Genomic DNA, 26,445 nt, shown 5'->3' with positions numbered 1-26,445 from the left:
TGGTCAGTGGGGGAAGGGGAAAGAGAAGAGGCACTCCCAGCACCAGAGCTGAAATTCTCCTTGCAGGCCATGGTGAAGACTATAATACAGCAAACTGTTCTCCCTATAATTCATGAGATAAGGTACATGGGGGGATGCAGAAATCCACGTGCAGCCCGTGAAAAAAGTACTCATGCCAGAGCCCATAGATGCCGTGAAAGGTTTTTAGAGATTGAAGAAGAGAGCCTTTGCTTTCAGGCTGGAATAGCTCATCATTAAAAGATGAAAACCCCATGACTATTATGATCCATGATGGCAGTTGTGGGAAGACTGTGCGATTCATGGGAGGGATATTTTTTCACTGCAGCATTCGGGAAGACTGTTTTTTATGAAGTTTGAAACCACGCTAGAGAAGTTTGCAGAGAACTGTCTCCTGTGGTATGGATCCCACAGCACAGCAGAAGAAACCCTTTTCCTTAAACATAAAGTAAGACTCCTAAGAAATGAAACACTGACCAAAACCCCATGTTTGTTTCCCTTGCGCAGGTTGGTGGAAAGAGGGAGGTAGTGGAAGAGAAAGGTGTTCTGGAAGCTTGCTTTGGTTTCTCATTATTCTTTTCACTTTTAATTCTGTTTGTAATAAATTTTCTTTATTCTACTGTAAGTTTGAGCCTGTTTTGCCTTGAAGTTTTTCCGTTTTCCTCAAATAATCCTTATTTCACCTCATAAAAATGAAGTTTCAATTTCCCCTTCTCTGCTTAGCTATAGCAGAGGCAAATAAATAAGTAGCTTTCATGGTGTTTGCTGCCTAACCAGCGTCAAACCGCCACAGGTGCCCACCTCTCCAGCCTGTCAAGCTTCTCCAGGATGGCATCCCTTCCCTCTGGCGGGCACCACTCAGCTTGGTGTCATCAGCAAATTTGCCAAACTTTTCCAGAAAAATGATGAAAATATTGATCAGGTTGGGGTCATAGTTATGTCACTGTTTATAGATTAGGTGTCAGACGTTCAGGACAATAGATGTGACTGAGGCTGAGGGCGTTGGGTAGATCTGGACCCCCCCCCCCCCCCCCCCCCCCCCCCATTTCTGCTTGGCATCTATATATATTCCCTTCTTTGGAATCCACTCTGTCACTGCACATTGAAGACAGACCATGGTGTTTCTAGGAGCCTCATCATGATCTGTGTGCATGTTTTCTCACTGCACATCTTCAGGACAACACTCACGCATTTTCAAATGCGCTTGAAAATTGGTCATAAGACAGCCTGAATGGATGATACTTTGCATGTGTTAACTCAGCAGACACAAAATATTTTTACGCTGATCTCTCCTTTCCTGAGTCCTTTAATGTCAAGTGCCATAAGGCAGGGCAGGACTTATCTCCTAGTGTTAAGCAGGACTGCTTTGTTTGAGCTGCAGTCAGTAGCAGCTATGTTCCCGGAACTGTGAAAGGAAATGTCATTTAGTTTGAGGTGCCTTGAAATGCAGAAACATTTGTTTCAAGTCCCTCAGAGGGCTGTTGGCCAAGTTCAGCAGCAGGTAATCTATGTGCCAGTGGGCATTGCCTGCATCAGAGAGCATTTCTTTGCTCTGCAGGACAAGTCAACAGAAGACTGGAAGTATATTAAATCAATCCAGCAAAACAAAACCCGAGCAGTTCCACATCAGTTGACTGACAGTCACACAGGTTTTGACTCAAACCCCATTAATGTGGGAGAAAGCTTTCAATGGCATTCATTTTGGCTTTACATAAGTCCCATAGAGGTATAACCGGTGCACTATTGCCATAGGGAAGCTCTGTTTTTAACAATACTGAAAAGGCTGATTCTTCCGTATTGTCAGAGAATGCTGTACTAACATAGATAATGTAGCTTCTCAATGCATCCCTTGAAGCCTGATAAGTATTTAATTGCTCTTTTGGAAAAGGGAAGCTGAGGCACAGAGAGTTGGAGTATTTTGCCCAAATTCATGCAGAGACAGTGACAATCATTGGGGAGTCTAGTAAAGAGTCAGATAAATTAGATCTGGGAAAAACACAGACTTACAGCAGCAAGAATTCAGTGAACAGTAAGGTTTATTTTTATAGATATTGACATTTTCACAAGAAACAATAGCAGTTCATTGAAGCACAGTGTGCATGAGCCCTGAGTAACCTCGTGGCCTTCATGTTATAAATCTTCTCCTTCCTTTTTCCATGCAGTTTTGTAACATCTTTTGTTGCTTTGGAGTTGAATTATTCCCCAGTCCTCTAATTTTAAATGCCATGTTACATTCTTTTGTTCCTGACTTCACCTTCATTTTATGGGCTTACTGGATTTAACTGCAACATTTTTTTACACTCCTTATTTAAAAAAAAAGGCATTTGAAAACTGATTATTTATTTATTTAAAACTGAAAATATTATTTGCTCCTAAGTGCTTTCAATTTGAGGAAAAAAGTACTAAAAATGCAATATTTACAGTGATTTAAATTCCTCACTGGTAAATAGTTTAATTAAACATCTTTGTGCTTTCCTGTGCTCTAGGCATGGAAGGGTTTCTAATTTGTCCAGAGCAGTTGGTAATCCTTTCAAGTCCTTTTGACACATTGATTTTCTGTAACTTTATTAATACTAAAATTAATTAAGGAGCTGACCGCAAATCATGCTGATGGTTGTATTTCTTGACTTAGACATAATTAGCATTTTTACATTATTTCTTAGCTGCAGCCTTTTGTGCTGGTATATAAGCTTTCACAAAAATGCAGTATTTTAAAATGTTTTGCCTATGTATGCTCATGCTTATGCACGAACTTAAGCATTAGTCTTAAGCTTAAAAACTAATACTATTGGTTTAATATTCAGTCAGGATTCATGAATGAAGCTGTCTATCTAAAGAAACATCAAGGACAAGCCATGTCTCCTGATCAGTGTTTGTCCTGAGCTCTCCTCTTACTGCAGGATTTCTCCTTGATACAATAGGACTAAATCCATTTTTATGGCATAAGAATTCTTGATTTCTGAGTGTAGCAATTGCTACAAACAGTCAGTGAGGTGAGGGACAGAAAAAGAGCCACCACTAATTTTTTAGTGGGAACGTGCTATCTCACAAACACGCAGCAGCTGCAGGATCGATGCCAGTGTCTGGAAGCAAAAAGCTCTCATGTTTTAGTCATCTGCTCCCACAGTAAGTGTGAATGCCTTAAGGAGTGCAACTTGCTTTTGGGAAAGAGTTTACTCAATCAAGTTCTGATCTTTTTGGAGATCTAACAGCCAGGGTTTGTCATCTCCTTTGTCCAAACACGTAAAAAATTTCCCAATCTGTATTCTGTTTCTAGATACCATTTGTAATAAACTCTTTGTTCTTCAGACACAAAATTGAACTCTTCTACTAAATCAAGGAAGTAACTGAATCATAGAGAAGGGCATCAGGCTCACCATTCCTCAAGGCAGGATCCATGGACTCTGAAACATCCTTTATCTTATCTGTTCTTGAAAAACACAAACAATTTCAACAAGGGAAACACTTTAATCCCCTTTTTGTGTGTGTCCCCCCCTTACTCAGCCATTTAGAAAGGTTTGCTTAATGGCTCCCTTAAATCTCTCTTGCCACAATTTAAGCCTGTCACCTCTTGTCATATTCTCAGTGAACACGGAGAACGCTTTGACCTTTATATTTGCAGTCCATTTGAATATTTGAAATACCTTTTCATGAGTATGCTTTATTCTTCTAATGTGAAACCTAAAAGCCTGTTCTTAGTTTTCAGGCCGAGCAGTACGACAATAAGTGGTTTTCTTCATAACTTCACGTTCTCTTTTGAAAAAATTCTGGGTCTTTGCCCCCAGACTTTCAGTCTTACAGAAGTATTTTTCGTGTTGAGCTGCAAGATTGTTGTTGTGAGTCAAGGAAGGTGCTCTAAAGAATGGTGCCAGGTAAGAGGAGGTGCAATGTGTGTGAGGTTGGCAAGTCAGACAGATAAATGGGGCCTAAACCTCCCATACTCATTCTCAGAGGCCCAGGCTGTGTTAATGTCTGCTTCCAAAGGCTGGTTAGCCAGGCCCAGTGCTGACCATGCTGGATAGGAATTCTCTCTTTGCCCTGCTATGTCCTCTTTTTTCTGCCCAAACATATTGTTCAGCTGTACAAAGAGGAGCTGTTGGATGACTAATGGCCAAGTACAGAATGTCTGTAGTGTTTGCTTTTGGTGCTCAAATAGTTTCTATGGCTTGTCTGATTTGAGTGATAATGAGCACATGGCTGCTGGAAAATATTAGAAAAAAAGGCTCAAATGCTCCTCCAGTATGCCTGTGTGTATCTTGCGGTGTGTGTCTCCTGTGTGACCAAAGACTGCAGTGTGGTACATATATATGCACTTCTTCCAAAGAAATCCCGTACAGAGGAAGAGAAGCTCATTCCCATTGGATCATGAGACTGCCAGATTCCTATAACTTCAGTTTAAGGAATGGTGGAAGTGATCTGGGATGCAATCACTGGACCTCTAGAAAGGCCAAGAACTTGCAATATATATTTGGATTTGACAAGTGTGTATCTCCTGAATGGCAGAGTGTCGTGGTGGATGCCTGGCGAGTTAGGAGTGACACATCTGTGAAATGTGCAGCACTTTGCTGCTCTGCTGTTGTATCTTTGTGTTTGCTGCTTGGATTTATGATTTCCAGAGTAAGGCTTTTACTTATGAAACAAAGGAATTCTATAAAGCTTGTTAAGCTGAACAGAAAAATTTCCATAAAGTTCATGGTGCTTATGTCTGATGGGCTTTTCTGACAGTGAGAAATACGTGTGACAAAGGCTTTAGCATGTCTTGGTTTTTTTCCTTTTTTAATCTAAATCTGCATTTTATACACAATGAAAAAATATATTCTCATTTTGCTATGATCTCATTTTTATACCTGTGCTGAATATTTCATAGTTGTGTGCATATTGATTGGGAGAAAGCTAATATTTTATTAACAGCTATTGATTCTTGAATGTCTATTACTGTATACAGGTGATCAAAGGATCACCTTCTGAGCAATCTGAGATACTGAAAAGACCATAGGACCCTGGTTCAATGATGGGCACCTGTAATTTGTTTGAAGTGGCTAGGGTTTGGTGTAAGCACTCTTTACAAATGCATTGTAGGTCATCCAACTCTTGCTTTGCTGGTTCTGCATGTTCACAGATAAGTTAAAAAATGCTTTTTTCAGCAGAAATATGTAAATTACGGAGATGGAGCAGAGTTCCTGTGGTTCTGAAGGTGTGCACTGTGATTTGTCTCTTTATGGAGAGTCTAATTCTGGTTTTGGAGGACCTTTATGTTCTGTCTATGAGCAAGAATATTGAGATACGGTGTAGGTAATACTGCAGGTGAGTGTCAGTGTGTCTGATAACTAGATATCCTAGATGCCTAAATTTATTTCTGTATTTGTAAACATTAGTCAGTAACCATAAATCTGGTAATGTTGCCTTTATGAAATATTTGTGAAATAATTTTAAAGGGTGTAGAGGAGCTGACACTGGCAAGCAGACTTGCTTGGTCCTTAAGAAATACAGCCTTTGGGAATAGCACAGGGATGGGGGAAGGAGAGGTGCTTTGATCTACCACTTTGTAGTTAACGTTTTCATGCTTTCTACTGTAGGCTTTTTGCCTCCCAGTATGAAACTTCCTATTTAGTTACATGATTGCATGTAATAATTGCTCAAACTGAGGATTTTTATGATTCTCACAGAAATAGCTCTTATTCTTCATTGTCAGAGAAGTGGGACAGAGCTGGGCAAATGAATGACGCAGTCTTGCTAATTGTGTTCCCATTAGAATAGTCTTATTGCAATTTCTATGTGCTTAGATTTTTTTTTTTCTTTTCAGAGTTTACAAATAAAGTTCATTTTTAGAAAATACAGTTCATGCTGCTAGACTGAGATAATCAGGTGTTTTGGGGAAGGCTTTCCTGGTATGCCAGATGATAGCAGAAGGGGCCAGAAAACAGGGCTGCCAAGCAAAGGATAAGGATGTCAGTGGAGAGACAGCTTAATGGCCTGTAGGGGAAAAGCACATTTTTTTCTATTTATTTATGAAGAATAAAAGTTTCCATGTTTTCAGGATCCTAGGGATTTGGTTTAGTGTCCTTTGTGCTTTTCATAATGGAGAGTTCTATTTCATAAAGTTTAATGAATAGAATTTTTCATAATGCTGAACTGTCTACTAACATTTGTCCTTAATACTAGTTTTTGTCTGGTTTGTTGTTGGCCTTTTGCTTTCAAAATAGCACAAATGTTAAAAGTGGTGTTCTGTGGAACATCTGACACAGCAAATTCTTGTTCAAACAGTAAATTAAGAATGCGCATATTTAGGCACACACACTCCCCAAAGGGGCAGAGGAATCCTCTGATCTTTGGAGACTTGATTTCAGATAGATTCCTTGGTATCTATCCAATTCTCAACTGCATCCTCTATTATAATTGGGCCACAAATACCGCTTTGCAATAAAGCAAAGACATACAAAATGTAGTCCCATTCTAGCACAACATATAAAGTTGCCTTTTCGAATGTGCTAGTACTGTCTGCTCAGTACACTTTTACTTCACTCTGCATGCTTTTAAGAGTCCCACAAATCCTCTGATGTTCATAGGAGGGTAGTTAAATGTATGTAAAACACATTCCCTGTTTCTCTGGCTGGCAGGTTAAATCACAAAAATATTTTGATTCTCTCCACACTTAGGAAACTAGATTTATTCCCTCACAGAAAGTTCAAAATTCACTATCCAAGTGACTCTTCTCTCCCTGGATCTGGGTCTCTAACTTCTGCAAGATCAAGTAAGGTGTATATGGCATCTGGTAATGTAGGTTCCTTTACATTTTTTCTTGTTGCTGCTGCTAGAAGTGAAACACCAGTGGGGACACTTCCAAGGGTGGGGCACCCACAACTTACCTGTTCCAGTGCCTCACCAGCCTCACAGGAAAGAATTTCTTACTGACACCTTACTGACACTTAATCTGAGCCTGCCCTCTTTCAGTTTGAAGCCCTTCGCCTGTGTCCTGTCACTTCATGTCCTACTCCAAAGTCCCTCTCCATCTCTGTTGTAGCGCCTTTAGGTACTGGAAGGGAGTCTAAGGTCTCCCCAGGGCCTTCTCTTCGCCAGGCTGAACAGCCCCAATTCGCTCAGCCTGTCTTCACAGGAGAGGTGCCCCAGCCCTCTGAGCATCCATCCTTTCACTCAAGTCTTCCTGTAAAAAAAATGCAAATGAAGTAGTTGAAGGGTATCTATCCTTTTGCCTTCAGTGGTGTCGGTATTTGAGTGGTTCATAGGTACCCACACTGCCCTTTCTGTGTCAGCGAAGAGACAGCAGGAGGAAAAGTATGGAATACAAACTTGGTCTCCTCCTGTGTGACACCTGCTGGAATGACTCTGAGTCATCCTACACTCTGGCATGAACTGCCTCAGCTGGGCTCAGGTGAAGGCAGGAAGGCCAACTTGGAATTCTTCCTCCTTCCCACAACCAAACTGAGTGTAAGCCTGGTCTTTTAGCAGCTGAACTCACGAAGAACAAATAATTAAAGTGGTGTAAGTTGGAAGGCCCATTGTTCTAGACAGCAATTCTGGATACCCTCCTGCCCAAGATCTCTTCAGATAGCAAGGTACATGGGTTTCTTTTCTTTCAGATAAAATGAATTGCTTTTTTATTAGAACCTGGTGTCTTGACCTGCAGTTGGCCTTATATTTATTCTCTGTCAGAAAAGTTGGTTGTTTCAGAGAAAACACAGGCCTCCCTGCAACTGTAATATATCATAGAAGGAATCTCTTTCCTTGGTTCCATCTAACGATCATTTTGCTCCTTGAACCATAAGAATCAATAATTTCATAATTAAATTCTAGCTGGCAAGATGATTTGTGCTATTCATGTTCATTAAGGGGCCACTATTTTGAATATTATTTGACTTAAATTCAATACCGCCTGAAGTATTTTATCAGTTAGACCTATTCTGTAAAATGACTGTTTCCATCTGTCCACCCTGATTTTTTTCCCCTTTAATTTCACTAAGCAAGAGAGCCTTTTTATTAATACTGGGTAAGAGTATTCTACATTCTGTTACTCATTTTACATACCTTTGTCATAGCTGATACTCATTTTCTCATAAGTACTGAATAATCATAATCTTTAAAATATTTTTATTCAATTCTAAAGAAAACAAATGGGACCTTCCAAGGAAGAAAGTTAAGTAGATACATGAATATTGTAGTGATCTTGAAGAAATAATCATTTTTATCACTTTCATGGTCTACAAAGAGGAGGGTAATTGCTGCTATGTGTTTAAATCCCTCAAATGCTATTTGTTGGTATAATTTCAATTGGCCACAATACATTATTTTCAGTGTCCTTACATTTTAAGCTTAATATAAAAATGTGATTGCTTTAGAGATGATACAAGTAAGATTGTGTCTGGAAAGGCAGTCAGGTTATTATGAAATATCTAATCTAATTAGATTAGGTGAACTTGCTGTGATTTAAACCAATCTGTTAGATGCAACAAGGAATGTTAGAATAGTTTGGGTTGGGAAGGGCCTTAAAGATCATCTCATTCCACCCTGCTGCTGTGGGCAGGGACACCTTCCACTAGACCAGGTTGTTCAACCTGGCCTTGAACACTTCCAGGGGTGGGGCAGCCACAGCTTCTCTGGGAAACCTGTGCCAGGGCCTCATCACCCTCACAGGGAAGGATTTGTTCCTAGTGCCTAATCCAAATCTACCCTCAGTTAAAGGAGAATAACAGTTGGAGAGTATTGAACAACACCACCACCAATAATAATTAGATGTTTCCATTTGAATCCTTCAAGATACTTCAAGAGTATGTTGAGTATCTTAGTATTTTTGTGAATTTTACCTTGGGGTTTTACAATAGAGCACAGATAGCACACAAAATGTTAATGCAAGGGTTTTTTTCTTTAGTAAATATTTGTGAACTTCTCTTTTTTTTCCCCCCCTCCTTTCCTTTCTGTAAGTGTTCAAATTATAACCCTTAAACTGTGCATAACTGCAGTGGGAGGGCAGGAAAGTTTAGACTTAGTGAAATACCAATTTCAGATATAGAATGATGACATTGCCATTTTTTCTGTAGTTTCTTGACATTTGTGATCCGGTGCAGACCATGATGCTTCTGGTTCTCCTCCACCATTTAAAAGCTATCTCATCTTTTAAAATAACTGGAAAGAATATGAAAAACTTTGTAAGAATTACAGTTTTTCTTGTAGAGATGCATTCTTGCTTTGTTTAATGTTTTTATTTAACATATGAAGCATACATTTACTGGCTTTACAAAAAACACTGTTAAATATTCTGTTCTAGCTTATCTCAATTAATTTTCAGTAGAGTTTATTATTTCTGAGCCTCAATATTAACTTTTTATTTTTTTTCCAGAACTGAGTTACATGTTTCTCCTCAGTGGATTTTTTTTGTTTGTTTGCTTTTTCCAGAGAATCTAAAGCTATTAGCATGCTATTGTATTGTTCCATGTCTTTGTCCTCCTGTATCTTTTCTTAATGACAAGTGAAACTAGCTTGTATCTTATTCCACTGCTGCCTTCTCTTTCTGTGTATAGATAGAAATCTGAGCTGATAGAAATCTGAGTTATGAGTTCCCTTCCTTTGTACATGTGATTCAAGACCCCCCCATCCTCAGGTTTGGGGTTTTTTTCCCCTTTATTGCTGTTCATCATCTTTTAATGCTGTTGTATTTGTGTGCCTGGCCCTGTGGTTATCATACCAGCACTGATCTAAGATGTGGTGGTCTCTTCCAGCCGACACAGAAGATGAGAAAAGCATGTCCAAGATGAGGTGATAATCCTGCTGTACTTAATGACTATCTCTTGATGTAAAATAAAATAAAAAACACCAATTGTTGTTATTATTGTTATTATACTACAACCTACATTGTACCTTCTCAGGCAAGAAATGGCACTCAGTGAGCATCACAGAATAATAAGTGTTTCCCTTTCAAAGGGTTTTGAAAACCTTACAACACATCATCACAGGCTGTAATAATGCAAAGTAAATATTTCATAGGGAATAAGCCTAAAATATGAACCTTCCCCATTAATTGTTCAGAAGAAGAATGAAAAATAGGATCACAAGCTAAGATTGTTACTGTTCTTTATGTTAGAAACAAAAGATGGGAATTACGTTGGGTCTGGAGCTAGTGATTGGTTCACCCAGTCCAAATATGCCACTTCCCCATTGGGGCTAGTGAAGTTTCAGGGAAACACTCAGGTTTAGAAGGTGCCTTGTTTGGCTGACTCTTCAGGCTGCTACAGGCTTGTCTCAAGATGTCATCTCTCCATGTTAGACACGCTCTGTTTGTGAGACACATTTTCTCTGTATTATAACATAGTTATTTATTCACAGTTTTTGGTGAAAAGGATAGGAGGCATCTCCCAAAGCTTATTTTCTCCTTGTATTCCCTCATTGTTATTCCTCCAGCAGGGTTCTGCTGAGCTGTGCTGGGCTGTTTCCGATGGCCCACACAATCCTTTCTGGAATTCTTACTTTCAATTATGAATAGGGATAGGAACTATGCATTGTAATTCAGGCCTCTCACAGGGTTAACTGTGCTGAAGTTTTTTTCTGTTCTGTGTGGCTGCTTTCCAGAAGCTCTTGGAAAACACAGCAGTTTTGTCAGTGTTGGTATGGTCACTGGTGACAAGACTTGTGACATGTCGTTCATCTTTCCCAGTGTGAATACTTTTTAGGATGCCCTATCAATTAGAAAAGCTTTTTCTGGCTGAAAAAGATTACTTTCTTTTTATTACAGGAGAGTTAAAAGAAACAATATTGCATATGTATAATTTTTCATCTCTAAGATTATTCCTGGTTGACCCTATCTTGCCTATTAATAAATATTTGAAATGCGTTTCTATCCTCTTAATTTTCTGAACTGCATGTGAATCCAGCGAGGTGTGCCTCACAAAATGACTTCCTTGGGTTGCAGCAGCATGAGGTATTCCATTGAAATTCAATTTGTGGTTCCAGGCAATTGTTTTGTTACACTAATTTTATTCACCTGGCATCTTTTTCATGCTGTCACCTAGGATGCAGGGTCAAATTAGTATCAGAAGAAATCCTTTTTTCTCCTTCCAAATTAACCTATTAATATTTAACTATTCAAATTAATACTAATTTTTAACATATTAATTGAATGATCTCCTTCTGTGGCATTGGAGTGCTTGTGACTGTTATGCATAAGGATCCTACTTCTGTTGCTGCAAGATGGAGATTAGATTGAGGGCTCCTAGCTGACATCCATCCCATCTGTATGCATGGGAGCTTATGGCAGGAGATTTCCTCCAGGGAATTTATCACCGTGATGCTGCAGGCTCTGTGTTCAGGTTTTCTGAGGAATAGTTGAAGCTAAAAGCTCCATAGTCTTCTATGGGAAAAGTTCCTCAATTACTGTAATGCTAATTTAGGGCTGATTTCAGCACTTGTGCAGCGTAGCTCAGGGATCTGATGAAAAGACATATTCTTCTTTTACTCTGACAGTATTTGCTGTTACTTGCTGACATTTGTCATATGTCAAAGAAGAGACACACGAGACACCGATTGTTAATGATTGTAATTGGGTTTGAGCCCCTAAATGGAAGATGTTAAAAGGACTGAAATTACAGTCTTTATCAAAATTATGTGCAAGCCATACTTATATCACTTTACTCCCTTCCCCTGACTGTGGGACAGGAGCAGGCAGGGGACCTAGGAACCTTGTATTCTCTGAAGATGGGTGTTCTTCTAGGAAATAGTCAGTGAAGACGCAAAATGCCTTTCCAGGGGTTAGGGACAGTATCTTGAGCAGGAATGTTATTTGATGTGTAAAGTATGTCTTCGTTTTTCTCTCTGGTGACAAATGATAGGACCCGAGGGAACGGCCTGAAGTTTTGTTAGGGAAGGTTTAGGTTAGATGTTGAAAAAAGGGTCTTCCCCCAGAGGGTGGTTGGGCACTGGAACAGGCTCCCCAGGGAGTTGGTCACTGCCCCGAGCCTCACAGAGTTCAGGAAGCATTTGGACAACACTCTCAAGCACATGGTGTGATTCTTGGAAATGGTCCTGTGCAGGGCCAGGAGTGGGACTTTGATGATCCTTGTGGGTCTCTTCCAACACAGCATACTCTGTGATGCTGTGTTTAATTAGTTTGATCTTTTCATTTCTTGAAATTCTGTGAAGGTAATGTCTGGGCAGGTACCTCCTGACACCTTCCTCCAAATAATTTTACAGTGGTTGTCTGTCTGATGCTTAACCTGTGACAGTAAGTTTATATCTATCACTTTCCTAATGGGCTTTTATCAGATTTGTTTCAGCCATTCCTTGTTTGTGATTATTAACAACCCTTTTCAAATTGTCTCTTGATTATTTTATAGTGCTTGTACATGCAAGGTAGCCCTGAAATGTCAGTGGTGCTCCAGCATGTCATAATGTTTACCTGTCACCCAATAGTAAAAAATGTCAGGTTTCTCTTAGACTCCAGTCTTTCGTTTCACATGGTTCAAATATGCCAAATCCAGTCTCTTTCCCATTCTTGTCTGTTGGTAAACAATTTCATTATATTGGATGAGCTTTTCACTGACATAACACCTTTCTGACCATTTTTTTACAAACGTATCTCAGTCACCAAGTCATGTAGCCAGTTAATGAGAGAGAGGGGTGGAATGTAGAATTCTGCCCAATGCTTTCACCCCTAGATTGTGCTTTCTCCTTTGAGCATGTTCTACAGGAAGATCTGTGCTCAGTTTAGCTAATAGAATCATTGCTCCCTTTTCTGAACTGAAGTTCTCTATGTAATGCTGCTTTCCTTCCCTGGAATACATGCTGGAATTAAATTTTAAGCAGTGCATTACCATGTGATATGCATAGGTACATGTGTTTTGTGAGGGTTATTCCTTGTGAACATGAAAATTGTTTGTTCCAAATTCATCCTTACTTGATTCTCATTTCTCATATTCTCTCTTACGTGACTTAGATCACATTTTCTGGAGAAACATTCTAACCCTCCTCCTGGAGTTTAATACTTCCTTTGTGACTTGTGATTTGATCATTTAGCCCCAGTTTCTCACCTTGTCCTATCTTACCAGAGAAATTTTGGGTAGCAGTCTCTGGGTCAGTAGCACAGAGAAGGGAGCCTGGAAGTGAATGTGACTTTATCCCCTGGGTGCTCCTGCTCTGAACCTCCAGCGTATTTCTACAGTGCTTTTGGTGGTGTTTGATGCTTTTAGGTACTTCAGTTTGCTGCCTCTTTATCCCCAAAATTATGTTCTAAGTTTCTTGGAGAAAATACTCCTTTCTTACATCATCATCAGTTCTCTTGTAAAAGCCTGTATTCAAATTCCCTTTTTTTGTTGTACTGCGATTATCCTTTGGTAAGTTAGCTAAGCCTGTACAATGTATGGTATATAAATTCTGTTTGATCCATCTTCTGTCGTAGCAGCGGGATCTTCAAGCTGTGCACTGTTTTGCTGATATAAGAAGGTATAGTTGCATCCAAAGGAGCTCAGGTTGTGATCTTGTCAGATCTCATAAGACAAGTGTGGCCTATTGTGATCACTATTGTGGTAGAATATCTCCAGGAAAAAATATAGATGCCCTAGGAAATGATGATGCACTAGTTCTATTTCTGCTTTCAAATAAAAATTGATTCTGTGAGTTGAGAGTATATATACGATGCTGAATCTGCACATCTTGGGGGGTAAAGCAATTTGATCACTTCCTTCCATGTTAAAGTTCCGTAGTATTTTTGTGAGGCTAAAGGAGTTAACTGAAGACTCATACACAGGAGTGACATAAAGAACTAGGGTTACTTGTTCTGATTTTTTCTCTTTTTAAACTTTTTTTAAAGCGCTGAGAACCCATTTATCCTAGTTAAATCCATTGGGGGAAGTTAGATTTTCAGCAGTCTAAGAGAATAAACCATTTAGTAGTTTAGATGCCTAAATATCTAAAATTAATTTTTTCAACATCCATTTTTGAGAATGTCAGTCAGCACTCATTGACTTTCTTGGGGGAGTTACAATCAGGGTTTGGTTTTTTTGTCAGATTCATGTATTTTCCTACAACATGGTGATATTTACCCAGGCAAGTAGTTGAGTCACCCTCCTGGAGGTATTTAGAAGATGGGTACCTGGGGATATGGTTTGGTGGTGGGTTTGGCAGTGCTGGGTTAATGGTTGAACTTAGTGATCTTAGGGGTCTTTTCCAGCCAAAATGATTGTATGATTTGAAATTCCTGTTTGCTTTCAGTAAGAAGCAAGATTCCGTCTCTGCTCTATTAAAAGCTTAAAATGTACTGGAGTTTGGCCTTTAAGCAGCATTTTCTTATTAAAAAAGTAGTACATGAAACATAAAGGGAAACCTAATTGGCTCAGTTATGTCTAACTTTGTAACCTGAAAACTGGGAGAAGTATGCTAAGTCTTTTTGACTTCCATATCACCTCTTACACACACTCCAGCACTCCTAAAGCCTTTTCTTTGCATCTCTGATAGGTGCAGAGAATGACTAAGTGTCCTGTCCTCATTATACTTGAACTCTGCTACAGAACCCTCAGTGTGATTTTATATGTTGTTGTATCAGCAGATTGACACATCTGTCACATGTGCGAGTTCGTTTAGAAACAATTCCACCTTACTGTATTGCAATAGCACTAAGAGAATTTTGTGCTAGTTTGAAATGGGGTATGTATTGCTTTTTGAATTTCTTTTTCATGTGGTAGTTAAAGCATTGTGGTGTGCTGGAAACTGAAGCTCTACAGAACTTTTATCACCGATATAAGTTCATGAAGCTGCAATGAAATGTTGGCTAAAAATTGCATCCAAAGGTCTATTACATACTTATTGTGTTACTGATTTTGAGATTTCTGCAGAGTAAAGCTTTCAGGTATTGTTGAACTGAAAATACCTGAAAGATGAGATTCTGATGTCAACTTGATAGAAGCATGCAGCTTTCACAATTTTATGGATAAAAAGCAGCCTGTCCTGTTATATTTCTATATAAATAAAATGAAACATATTGCTTGAGGGCTTTTTTCCTGACCCAGTGCAGGTGCTTGGACCATATTGAGAAGCAAAATAAAACTGTATCTTAAAATTTAATGGTAACAAGCATCGCTCCTGAAAACTGTAAATTAGGCAGTGGCAATTGCTAGACGGAGTCTCAGTTACTTCAGATACTGTCATCATGTGTGATTTCTTTATTTTCCTAAGTCAATGTCCTATGATTTAGAGGAACAGAGAACTTCATAGAACTGGTGTGTTGTTCTTGTCTCTATCAATATTAATGCCATGCTGCAGTCTAGTTGGAACTGCATAGCTGCTTTCTTTCAGCTTGGTACATCACATGTAATTCAAGGCTTTATTTGCTTTCTGTATGAAATTACCTACTTTGTAACTATGTCAAGAAAAGCAATAACTACATAGAGAAATTTGGAATAACTAGTGCTTTATAAATACACAAATCAATATATGCAATCAAGGTGCCTCATAAAAGTCCAGTGCCTTGATGCTTAACTAGTTTATGAAAAAGCAAGTTTTGGAAGTTTAACATCCCATAGTAATAATCAAGATGATCATACTGCTTAGCATGTTCCAATTAAAAACCATTGTTCTGCGTTATAATGCAGGCATGATGACTTGTGCGAAGTACTGTGTATGAGGGAGAGCTCAGAACAGAATCCCAGCACAATGGACCTGTGCTCTGACTGACCCTTGCACCTCAAGGTCATACTGTGTCTTTCATGAAATCTGAAATTTCTTTGGGAGTCCTTAAGCAAATCAATAAGTGAATAAGAGACTGACATGCAGACTAGGTTACTGCGTATCTCTAGAAATGACAGTGCAGAAACTGGTTATTCTAGTATATAAATCTGGTAAGGAGAAAAAAATTTACCATGTTTTTGTTCTTGCAGATAGGGTTATAACTGTTTGCTTTTCAACACACTTCCCTTGTGTACAGTATTACATTTTTGTTGATTTTATGAATAATTTCCTGTTCCTCTGAGGCTTTGTCTTAAAAATGGGTTTATATTGGAGCAATAGGTTGTATACTTCCTTCACTTTGTGCAAGAATTTGAGCGATTAATTCTGAGCTGTAGGACCAGAAATGAAGCTCCTATGCACTCTATTACCATTTAATTTAGGGATTACTCAGGGTCTGTAAGGTAGTCAATGTGTGATCCTTACTAAATTCTAGTTCTGAAAAATCATCTGGTGTTTGTGGAATTCAGCCTCGCTCCTGAAGACTCTTGAGTGGTTGCATATGCCAGCTCTTTGCACAGTGAAAAACTGTTCTTGGAGAAGAGCTCATTCCTTTAATGATGGGACTTTGCCATTATAAAGATAACACAAGATTTTTTTTGACAATGAAGTATGGTTTCTTCCTTATGAAATCTTTTGTTTGCATCTCTAAATATGCAATATGCAAATCTTCAAACTCTTGTAATGAGTATTTTGTGTAGATCCTGTTTGATTGAGTTCAATGCCTGTCTCCACAGTTGTGCTCAAAGTTTGCTGGCGAGTTTGAGAATTAAAGATACACATTGCTAATGACGTGAATAACCTGGCTTTCAGAAATAAGTCCACAAAACTGCAGTAGAGTATCCAGCTGAGAATGTCATGTGGACTGCCATTTTATTATCAGCCTCTGATAAGGATCTGTTTTGAAATTTCTGTGTATGTCAATATCACTAATATTTCACTATTATATAGGGCATGAAAATTCAATGTAAAAGACTACGCTTTATACTGTGACTCTTCACATTAATAATCTTTTAGCTGGTTTTGATAATTTTAATATTATTTACTAATTTGACATGTCTCCTCAATTTAAATGACCTTTAAGAGACTAGGGAAATAATATTTAAGTGTAAAGATAAAACAACCGTCTACACTTCCAGTGATTCTTGAATTTTCAGACATTGATCTAGTTCGTTCAATGCTGTTTTTCTTTAATCCTGGTGAGCTTCTGATCAGGGTGAAACGTGTCTAAATCTAAACCACAGTTTTTCAAGATTTCACTTCTTCAGATTTTCGACTTCTCACTTTGATTTCTTGTTTTCTTTTTTATGATTGTGTTCAGAAAACAATAAAACCAAATGCCTCTCTTCCCACTTCCTTCCAAATGTTATATAGGCATTTAAGGTATATGTGCAAATATTTTATAGTGTGCTAGCAAGAGATCTTTTCTTTTTTCTTCTCCTCTTGCAGAAAACAAATGCAATGTTATTGTCAGCAAGACTACCTATTACTCATCTTGATTTAGTAAAAAATAAACTTTTTTATTACAAAAATTTAGAATTTCTTCACTGCTCAGTGAACTCATCTCATGGAAATTCGAATGGGTACTTCTGGCAGTTGTTTTTATGAAGTAGTGAGGCAGAATAGAGGCTCAGAGTATAAAGTACCTTTACCTTGGGGGGGGAACAAAGATAGGTACATATACAAATGCTCTAAATTAGCTATTACCTTTCAGAGAAGACATACTGAAAATGTCACCTCACTGCTCAGCTGTGGTCAAAGCTGAGCAGAATAGTGAGATCCTTTGGGAAAGGCACTGAGAACAAGATGATAAATATTATTATGCTATTGTATAAATTCATGATGTTCTGGCATCTTCAGTCCTGTGTGTGCTTCTGGTCTGCCCATCTCACAAACTGAGGGGATCACATGGAGTACTTCAGTGCAAGAGGGGACGTGGTAGAGCAGAACTCCTTCAGGTTGTAGAAGGTTGTTTGATTCCATGAGGCAACTGCAGGCAGATTTGGAATTTTATATTCAAATTAAATCCCACTATTTCGTCCTAATTACCCAAGAGTAGCATGTGTCTACTCTTTTAGAATGTAGTGTAAATAATTTCGTGTTTAACACCAGAAGCTGTTTGTTGTGTCATAAATTACAAAAGCATTTTAGTTTCTTATTAAAAGAATGGCAAATGGGATACTTCTGCCAGCATTTTGCATATTTAGGTGCTCATAAGGATAAAGTTGCAGCAGGAAACAGTGGGGCTTTTCTGTTCTGCACCCTGTTCCTTCTTCCTGTTTCCTTGTGGAAAATGGGTAGGGTGAACTTGGATGCTGAAGTTTGGAATGGGCATAGATAAAATTAGCTTTGTTAGTTTGATTGTCATGAGTAGAAAAACACAGTTTGATTTTGGTTTTTTTACCCAGAGTTTTCTGGATTCACAATTAGCTATTATCATTCACCAGTTTACCATCTATCTGCAGTGTAATATCTTGTTTGATGTATGTATCTTGTTTCTAATTGACCTGGTTTTCTGTGGGAGATTCTTCCTGTGTGTTCAGAATAAAGCTTCCTTTTATTCAGTCTGTTTAAAACCCATCCCTTTTGTTTCATCACAACTTCTTATCAGCTGAAATCCTGATTCCACTAAGTCCACAATTCTGCCTAAATTCAATTTTTTTAATCTATCATTTTTAAAGTCTTAATTATTACATAGACATCTGAATCCTAATAACGTGCAACAAAGAGTTGCACCTTTTTTTAGAGAGCTGGCTTTCTCCTTTCTGTGTTTTCAAAGACCATTGCTTTCTGGTTGCCAGATAATTAATTTTACATGAGGCCATGTATTCTATACAAATGGTATCTGTATTAATAAAAAATGGTAGCATCTGATGACCTTGCTGTTCTGTGAGTTGTCTCTCTAAGTCTCTTGGTGTGTAGAAATGTTTGCTGCATTTGTGGTTCTGCACCCCACAAGCTGACTGTTATCTCAACAGTTTAGAGAACAGCTTAGGTTTCTTTTCAGTGTTACAAAAATATTAATAAATGGATAGTCAGAATCTTTGCACAGTGTATTCCAAAGATGAATGTTTTATTATTGAAGTATGAAGGCTTTGAGGAAGTAATGAAAGAGAATCCTTACAGTAAAAGAATTGTTTCTATCTTGTAAGCAAGTTTAAAGTGGGGCCTTTTCTTGTAATAAGAAGTGAAAGTAGCTATAGTGAAAGACCCTTCAATGGAATGTCTCCTGTAATTCCATCCCAGTGTCTGTCTTTTTTTGAAGAGCATCTCTATTTAAAGAAAATGAAGATAAACATTTCGGCATTCTTGCTTAAAAATAAATCCTGTGTTAAGTGTTTCTGTTTAGAAATTATAGGCTTGAAATCTGTTGCTGCCTGCCCTGCACAAAAGAGAGCTATCCTGATTTTTAGACTCTTGATTAAAAGGTTCTTAGCTTCACTATTTATTTTTTGCTATATATTTTCAACGTAGGGTTCTAAGTTTCAGTTGAATATTTTAGACAAAGCACAAACAATACAAATTCTAGAGTTATTCCAAGCATGCACAGACAAAAAAAAAAAAAGAGAAAGCTAAAGTTGTGTAGGTCTTGCTGTTATAGCCCATACAAATCTACTAAGTGTAACAGTGTTGTCTCTTTCAACATGGGAAAGTAGAGGCATCCTATAAATTCCATGGTACTTCTGGAAAATGCATTTTAAAAATACACAAACAAAATATAAGCAAAGGTCATATTCCTCTTAGATAATGAATAGAAAATTATTTTTTTGAAAAGATCTCTTTAGTGAGAATATGGGTATTTATAGTACCCAGAACTCCAAGAGTACAGAGCTATGTTATTTTTTGACTGACACTTCTGATACTGTCAGAGCTGCCTAGAATCTTTCACAAGCACTGCATTTCATGTACATATGAAGGGAGAAAATTTGCATTTACGTGTAATTGTTTATGTATATGTTTAGATATGTGTGCATTTGCTTTTATAAATACATGACAAATCCTTTTTTGTACCTTACATGTGGTCTGAATTATTTTTTTGTGGTTGTTTTTACAAACAGTTTTGCAGTGTCATGTGGGTGGTTTTATGCAGCATGTATTACCTCAGGCAGGCAATTAATCTTTGTCTGGCACCTTTCCTTCTGCCCCTAGTGCTTTTCCTCCTGCATTCTCCAGTTCAGTTTAGCCCAGAACAGAAGGTATTTTTTAAGTACCATAAAACAAAAGTATTGTTGTGATTCCTTCACAGAGATTAAAAAAGTGGAGAGTAAGAAGGATTTGACAGAAATATGCGTACATGAAGGTTGCTGACTTTTTTTGTCCTAGTTTGAATATTCCAGTTTATACTTCACACTGAAGTGATCAGCCATCAGCAGTTGGAATTATTACTCATTTGAGGTGTGCAGGAGCTGCTACAGCCTGGTCTGGGTTAACTTCCTTAGCCTTAAATAGATGTGTTTTGAAGACAGCTAAAAGTTTAGTTAAAATTTAAACAAGTGGTTTCGCAATTGAAACGTGGTGTGATTGGATGCTCTGCTGCTGCTGAAGGTGTAGCTAACACAGCTATTAGAGACCCTTGGCCTTTCTCAGCAAGTCTTCTCTGGCACTTGTGTTCCTGCTCTCCTTTGGCCTCAGGTGTTACTCATTTGTTGTTTTTACATAGTAGATGTTGGTGTGCTGGGCTCTTGGCTTGGTTGGGGTCCATCTCCTCAAGCACAGGGGACACACAGTGGTCACAGCTGTCTTGGCAGCTGGGCCATTGTGCTTACTTCAGCAATTTCTTATTCATTCCATGTCCTCGTGTCTTCCATGGGAAATGTTTTCCCACTGTCACTGGGGAGCTGCTGTGTGTGCTCTGGTATCAGCATGCTTACAGAGCAGTCTGTGTTTTGGTGCAAGGTGTGTTTCTGCTGTCTGTAGGATGCGTTGGGGCTTCTTATAATAGGATGTGCAACTAACCATCTACCTGAAACTATTTTGTGGTGAATTAACTTTGCTTTTTATGTGATTGTTACCTCTCTTGGTATTGAGATGAACTCTGTCACTGTCAAAATAAACTTTGATTAGGCTGCTTCTGAACAAAGTAGGGGTAACTATAATACTCGTTTTAACTGTGCATGTGCTGGTATAAAACTACCCACACACATTAGACAAAACTACCCACACACATTAGACAAAACTACCCACACAAACATTAGACGTGTGATGCTGTTAGTGTGGACTTCTAAGGCGATGTATAGAATCATACAACACAGGTGATGGAGATGTGTTTTTGTAAAAGGATGATTAATTCCTTACAAGTGATTTTGGAGGCAGATGGCCATTCTCAGGTGAAGGCTGAAGAAAGAATAAACTTCATAGTAATTTCTTCACAAGGTGGCCTGACCTGGGTGTAAACTCAGAAAATTCTCAGAAGATCCCCTCTAACATTTTGGAAAAGTTCATGAAAGCTTTTGGAGATTTTAGGCAGTTTTTGTCCAGAAATAAAACATTAAGTTTAAATGTGTATTTTGCTGGCCTTAGCAGTAGCTTGGTGGCTAGGAAACAGGGCCAGGAGAGCTGAAGCATCAGAGATGATGCGTCCTTCCACCCCTCAACTCTGCTTACAGGAAGGAGAAATAAAGTAGAAAGGAAATGAGCAGTGGACATTTGATTCTTCTGGTTTTTTTGCAATAGAAGATTGAAATCCTTTAATTTTCTGTAAAATCTTCAGTAATTGAGGAGTTCAGAAGAATGAAAAATGCTAGGGAAAAAGCAGAATTTTGTAATGTCCTTGTTTTGTAGAGGGGGAAAGAAAGGCTCAGTAAACTAACTGATCTTTGGTGGCTTTACCATAAACCATGAAGTTTTGAGTAACAGAAATGTGGAAGACAGTTCACAGAGATTCCCGAAACAAATTAACTTGCATGTAAGAAAAGAATGGTGCTGCTCTTGTAGCTATTAATCAGCAATGGTACCTGTTCATGAAACAGACATTAATAATCCAGGTGAATGAGAGTTGGGTCAAGGAATTCTGTCCTTCTCAGTAAGCCTGCTAGTTCTTTCCATCTTTGATCATGAGCTCATTTTGTGTATATTATATAGCAAATAGAAGTCAGAGAGATGGGTGACTTCAGTGGGACTTAATGATGACAGTTTCATTCCTGAGCATGCCAGCTTATTTGTTTACATGTACATGTATGTGTGTATAAAAAACTAAAAGTTACTTTTGTTTTCTTTGTCAGAGTCCCTTTCTTGTGCTTCTCATTTCCAGCTACAAGGGAAATGGTCAAAATAAGACAACTTTGGGCTTTTTGTCTTGGCTCTGCCCTCTTTGGTGTTTTGGAATGATGCTGTTTGTGACTCCTTTCACTTGCTGTGCAGGGTCCTTCTCTGCCAGTTTTGTTTGCTGTCTAGTCAGTATTTGCCATAACATTAAAGCAAAAGCAAGCTCTGTCTGATGTGCTTGAATGGGGATTTTTGGAAAGCAATGTGTGTAAGAAAGCAATGTTCTTTGCAAATTAATCACAATCTCCTTTGAGTTTAAACAGAGCAGGAGCCCACTTTCCATGCTCACTTCCCATTGTGAACACACAAGTGTTCCAAAGGATGAGCTCCTGTGAGGGCACAGAAAACCCACTACTTACTACTTACTACTGACAGATTCTAAAGGATTTTTCATCTGGATGAAAAGAGTTTTGTACCTTGGCAGGAAATCAATGCTTTCTCATTCTTATTAGGCCTGTAGCAACATCAGCTGTAGACATCCCTACACCAGGGAAAACTTCATTTAAAGTTCCCATCATTGCAGCCATATTGCTGCTAAGAAATCTTGGGATTCCTCATGCAGATGAGGTTCCCTTAGTCCTCCTTCTGTCAGCAGCTTCAGGATGTCTCATGAAGGGCAAGTTCCCATTTCAGATTTGTTGCTGACTCTTTAAATTATATCAGCTTTGAAAAAACTGACCTCTGTTAAACAAAGTATTACTGTGGGATAGCTGCTCTGTCAGTGCTAAATCTTTTGATATTTTCAGCATCTGTAAATTTGCAGAAATGGTAAATAGTGATTTACATTGTCACAGTCCTAGAACAACACAGCAGACTAGCCTCTCTTGTGTATTTTGGCAAAACACGTCTGGTACCACTGGGAAATCTATTTATACTTGAAGTGCTGAGAAGGTAATAGACAAATTTTGGCAATTGTTTGAGTAGGAACGTTCTTGTGTACACACATGAGCCTATCACAAAGGCGTTCTCATTATAGTTTGAATACTAACACAGGAAAGCTAATGACAATTAAAAGTAGGAAGAGAAGGGAGAGATTATGGAGAGGGTGTCTCTTTTAAAAGAAAGCATAGTTCAGCTTCAGCTGCTGTAAAATGCTTCCTTGGAGGGTAGCTTGATACTTTCTGTGTCTGACCCAGCACCCTGAGACCAAAGCAGCAAAGAGTCAGCCTGTGGTACAGTTTCTTTAAAGACAAAGGAGAGAACCGGCAGCCCTTCAAGAACCCTGGCATCCTGAATATTTAAGGCCTCTGAAAATTGGCAAGAAGCTGAAGTGAATTACTAAGCAGAGCTAGGGACCAACATAAACTAACAAGTATAAATGCAAGCCTGAGTTTATCAGCTGAAGCCAGGCACCTATGAGAGTGTGTGTGAGTTTCTTGCTAAAAGCAAAGAGTGAGAGGCTGATATATTGCTTTGATGCTATTTAAGAGAAAATAGTTGCAATCCACATAATTTTGCTGTCAACTGTATTTGAAAAATGGAAAAACATGTTGGATATATGTTCTGCAAATAGTTATCAACAGTGTTCCAGAAATATTTGGTTTAGTGGATTCCTTAGAATTCACCATTCACATCTTACATGTGTCTTGAGTTATCTTGAAATTGGCTGTTGTTCTATACTGTGGCAGAGTGAGAGCATTGCAGAGGTTAATTGTAGCCTGTCAAAGCCTGTGATGCTGCTGTTCTCTGTGGAGCGACTCTTCCAAAGGGCTTAGTTTAGTCTGCAAAAATGACTATTTTGCTCGCGTTTTAGAGGCACTGCCTCTCTGTGATCTATAGAAGGCTAGACTTAGTCTGTAGTCCTTTGAACACCCTGATGCACTGGTGAAAAGCTTAAGCAAATCCTAATTCCAGGAAAGCATAGCTTTTACCTCTCAGCATATGGATATCAGCCTGATGATTGCAGTTGCATAAAGGAAGTCTACAAAGAAGGGTTCCAGATTCTGATTTTTTATTATGTCTGTTATCTGTTGTGTGATTTTAAGAAAATTCATTGCATCCTTTTGATTCCACTGAAGAAAATTTTAAAGGCACCAGTGCAAAAGTGTAAAATTCAGGCTTTCTTTTTGCAATCCTACTGTATGAGGGAAGCTCCTTGTAATTGCCGGAAGAAGCGAAAAGCTTTGGGGTCAGGTCGCTCGTCACCTCTAACTCATGCTTTACAAGAACAAAAAGGTAGCAGGAGAGTGAAGTGCAGGAGCTGTGGCAAATTTGGCTAGGGGCAACAGTTAAGAGTTGCTGGATGAAAGCAAAATACGGCCTGTTTGTCTGGGGGCCTCTTTGGGGCTTGATGGTATGGTTAGTGCTCTAAAAATGTGAAATGCTACTACGTCCTATTAGAGAAAGAGTCAGTTCAACATGAGTTAGAGCAAGCAGTTGTGACAATTGAACTGTGTAGTTAAAGGGCGGGCTGGTAAGGCCCCTCTTGTGTTACTTAGCTTGTATTTATGATTATTACTGTTGGTGATGGACAGTGATGTAAAGGTTAATCTTCACAGCAGATATTTTTCCCTGATAAACTTCTTCATAGCTTTTTGTCACAGACATACTTCGCCTCCTCACCAATTCTTTTTTCTCTGTTTTTAAACCTAAAGAATTTACTGTTGCCATGCGCATATGGGTTTCTGAACTGAAGCAAGCCCATAGCTGAGTCCCATGCCACACCCCCAGCACTCAACCATTGCAGCATCCTGGTTATCCCACTTGGTTTTCAAATGCCACATCAGCTCACTGAAAAGCTCACTGCATATTGTAAATTTTTTTTTCCTTTTTCCTCCCCCCCACGTAGAGCATGATGAGTGTGGCAGTGGGCAGCATAACTGTGATGAGAATGCAATCTGCACTAACACTATCAGGGGACACAGCTGCACCTGCAAACCTGGGTACGTGGGCAACGGGACCATCTGCCGAGGTAAGTCTGCTATTGTAGAGACACCATAAACGTGTCAGGCTTTATTAATATTTGCTGACAGTCACCTACATTCTGGTAACTTATGATGGCTGGATTTTGCAGTGATTTGCTTTAAGACATCTTCTGGCAAATGGACATGATGGGAATTGATTTGTGCATAACTTCTTAGGAAGAAGGAATTATTTTTTGAATGCAAGGAAAACTTTCATTTGCTGCACTGAATACTGTCATTTGAGCTAGTATAATTCAGCTTTTGAGTGGTGTTCATGTTTTATAAACTGTGGATGGTATGTACTGTCACCTTTGGCTTTTAAGTTTTAATGAGATGCATTTTAAATTAGGATAATTGTCTTTTATGCTAGCATCATGTGGTTGTTATTTGACTACTTGCATCAGAATCATGATTTTTTTTAACATATAAATCTTTAAATGTGTATTTTGAAGATTTCTCTGTTATGTAAACAAGAAATAATGATAGCTAGCCATGCTTTCTGTGAAGTATTCATTTATGGCATGCCATTTTTTTTTGGTAGAGAAAGAGAAGCAAATATCTCCTGTAAGGACAAAGGAGGGTTGGATTAGTGAGGGCTCTGTCTTGAAGTCCTATTGAGTTGTAACTCATGCATTTATGAATTATATTTGTCTCATAAACAGCTATTTTTTGTCTTGTCTGAGTTTTCATACTTTGCAAACAGGATTACAGCAATAGAAAACTAAATTTTAGGGGGTTTTTTGCAATGACAACAATTGAAACTGAGGAATGTACTGGATAAAACATTCTGTACAATTTGGGGCACAGCAGGCTGGATATTAATTTTTCAGAGTGTTGTAAATTGGCCAAACTGTTCCTTAAAGGACAATGAGCTTTGATGTCATTCCTGTTTCAAGCTGAAGAACTTCACCAAGATTGTCCTGTCAGCTGCTGAATTAGCCGCCATCAGATTGGTTTTGAGATGACTTTCTCTGGGTACTTTCCACCTATGCCAGAGCATCCCTGCACTTAAAACTAAAATGGTTTGTAAAGACTGAAGAAAGCATAGAAAAATGTACTGAAAGTGTTGGGCAAGTTAAACCTTGGCCTGTCTATACTGAAGATCAACAGGCAATACCAGGGAGAAACTCACTGCAGTGTATTTTCAGTCTTTGATTACAGTAAATATGAATTACAGCACAGGCAACTTGAGTTTCAGAGAAGTCCGAGTACTGAACAGCCTGACTGTAGTATTTTCTTTTTATTATTATTATTATATTAATTATATTAATTATATTTCTTTGAAACTGGGATGTTTGGATTAGTTAATAAAATCGATGTTTTCACACTGGTTTTCTTCATTTGCATACCGTTAATGTGCCAAAAACTCAAAGTGAAACTCCTACTGCATATTTATTAACCTAGTAATCTTGTAGTAATGAAATTGCACTAGAGAAATGCAATAATGTTTTTACTCTCAACGTTCTGTTGAAACCTGAGCTACTAGAGTATATGTTTTTATATATAGAAATGTTGCATATTGTGTATATTTTTAGTATAC

At 38.5% G+C, this 26,445-nt stretch overlaps 1 protein-coding gene across 3 annotated transcripts in view; it reads left to right on the top strand.

Annotated features, from left to right (window-relative positions):
• Positions 1-26,445, top strand: part of NELL1 (neural EGFL like 1) — a 293,487-nt gene that overhangs the window by 153,699 nt on the left and 113,343 nt on the right. For all 3 annotated transcript variants that reach the window (XM_048307246.1, XM_048307245.1, XM_048307244.1), the window contains exon 14: positions 24,791-24,913. In XM_048307246.1, coding sequence (XP_048163203.1) covers positions 24,791-24,913 — 123 coding nt within the window. The remainder of the gene's footprint in view (positions 1-24,790; positions 24,914-26,445) is intronic.

Source organism: Corvus hawaiiensis, chromosome 6 (genome assembly GCF_020740725.1).
Source record: "Corvus hawaiiensis isolate bCorHaw1 chromosome 6, bCorHaw1.pri.cur, whole genome shotgun sequence".
NCBI classification, from domain to species: Eukaryota; Metazoa; Chordata; class Aves; order Passeriformes; family Corvidae; genus Corvus; species Corvus hawaiiensis.
The sequence above is the reverse complement of the archived record's forward strand: the minus strand, read 5'-3'. Positions and strand labels throughout refer to the sequence as shown.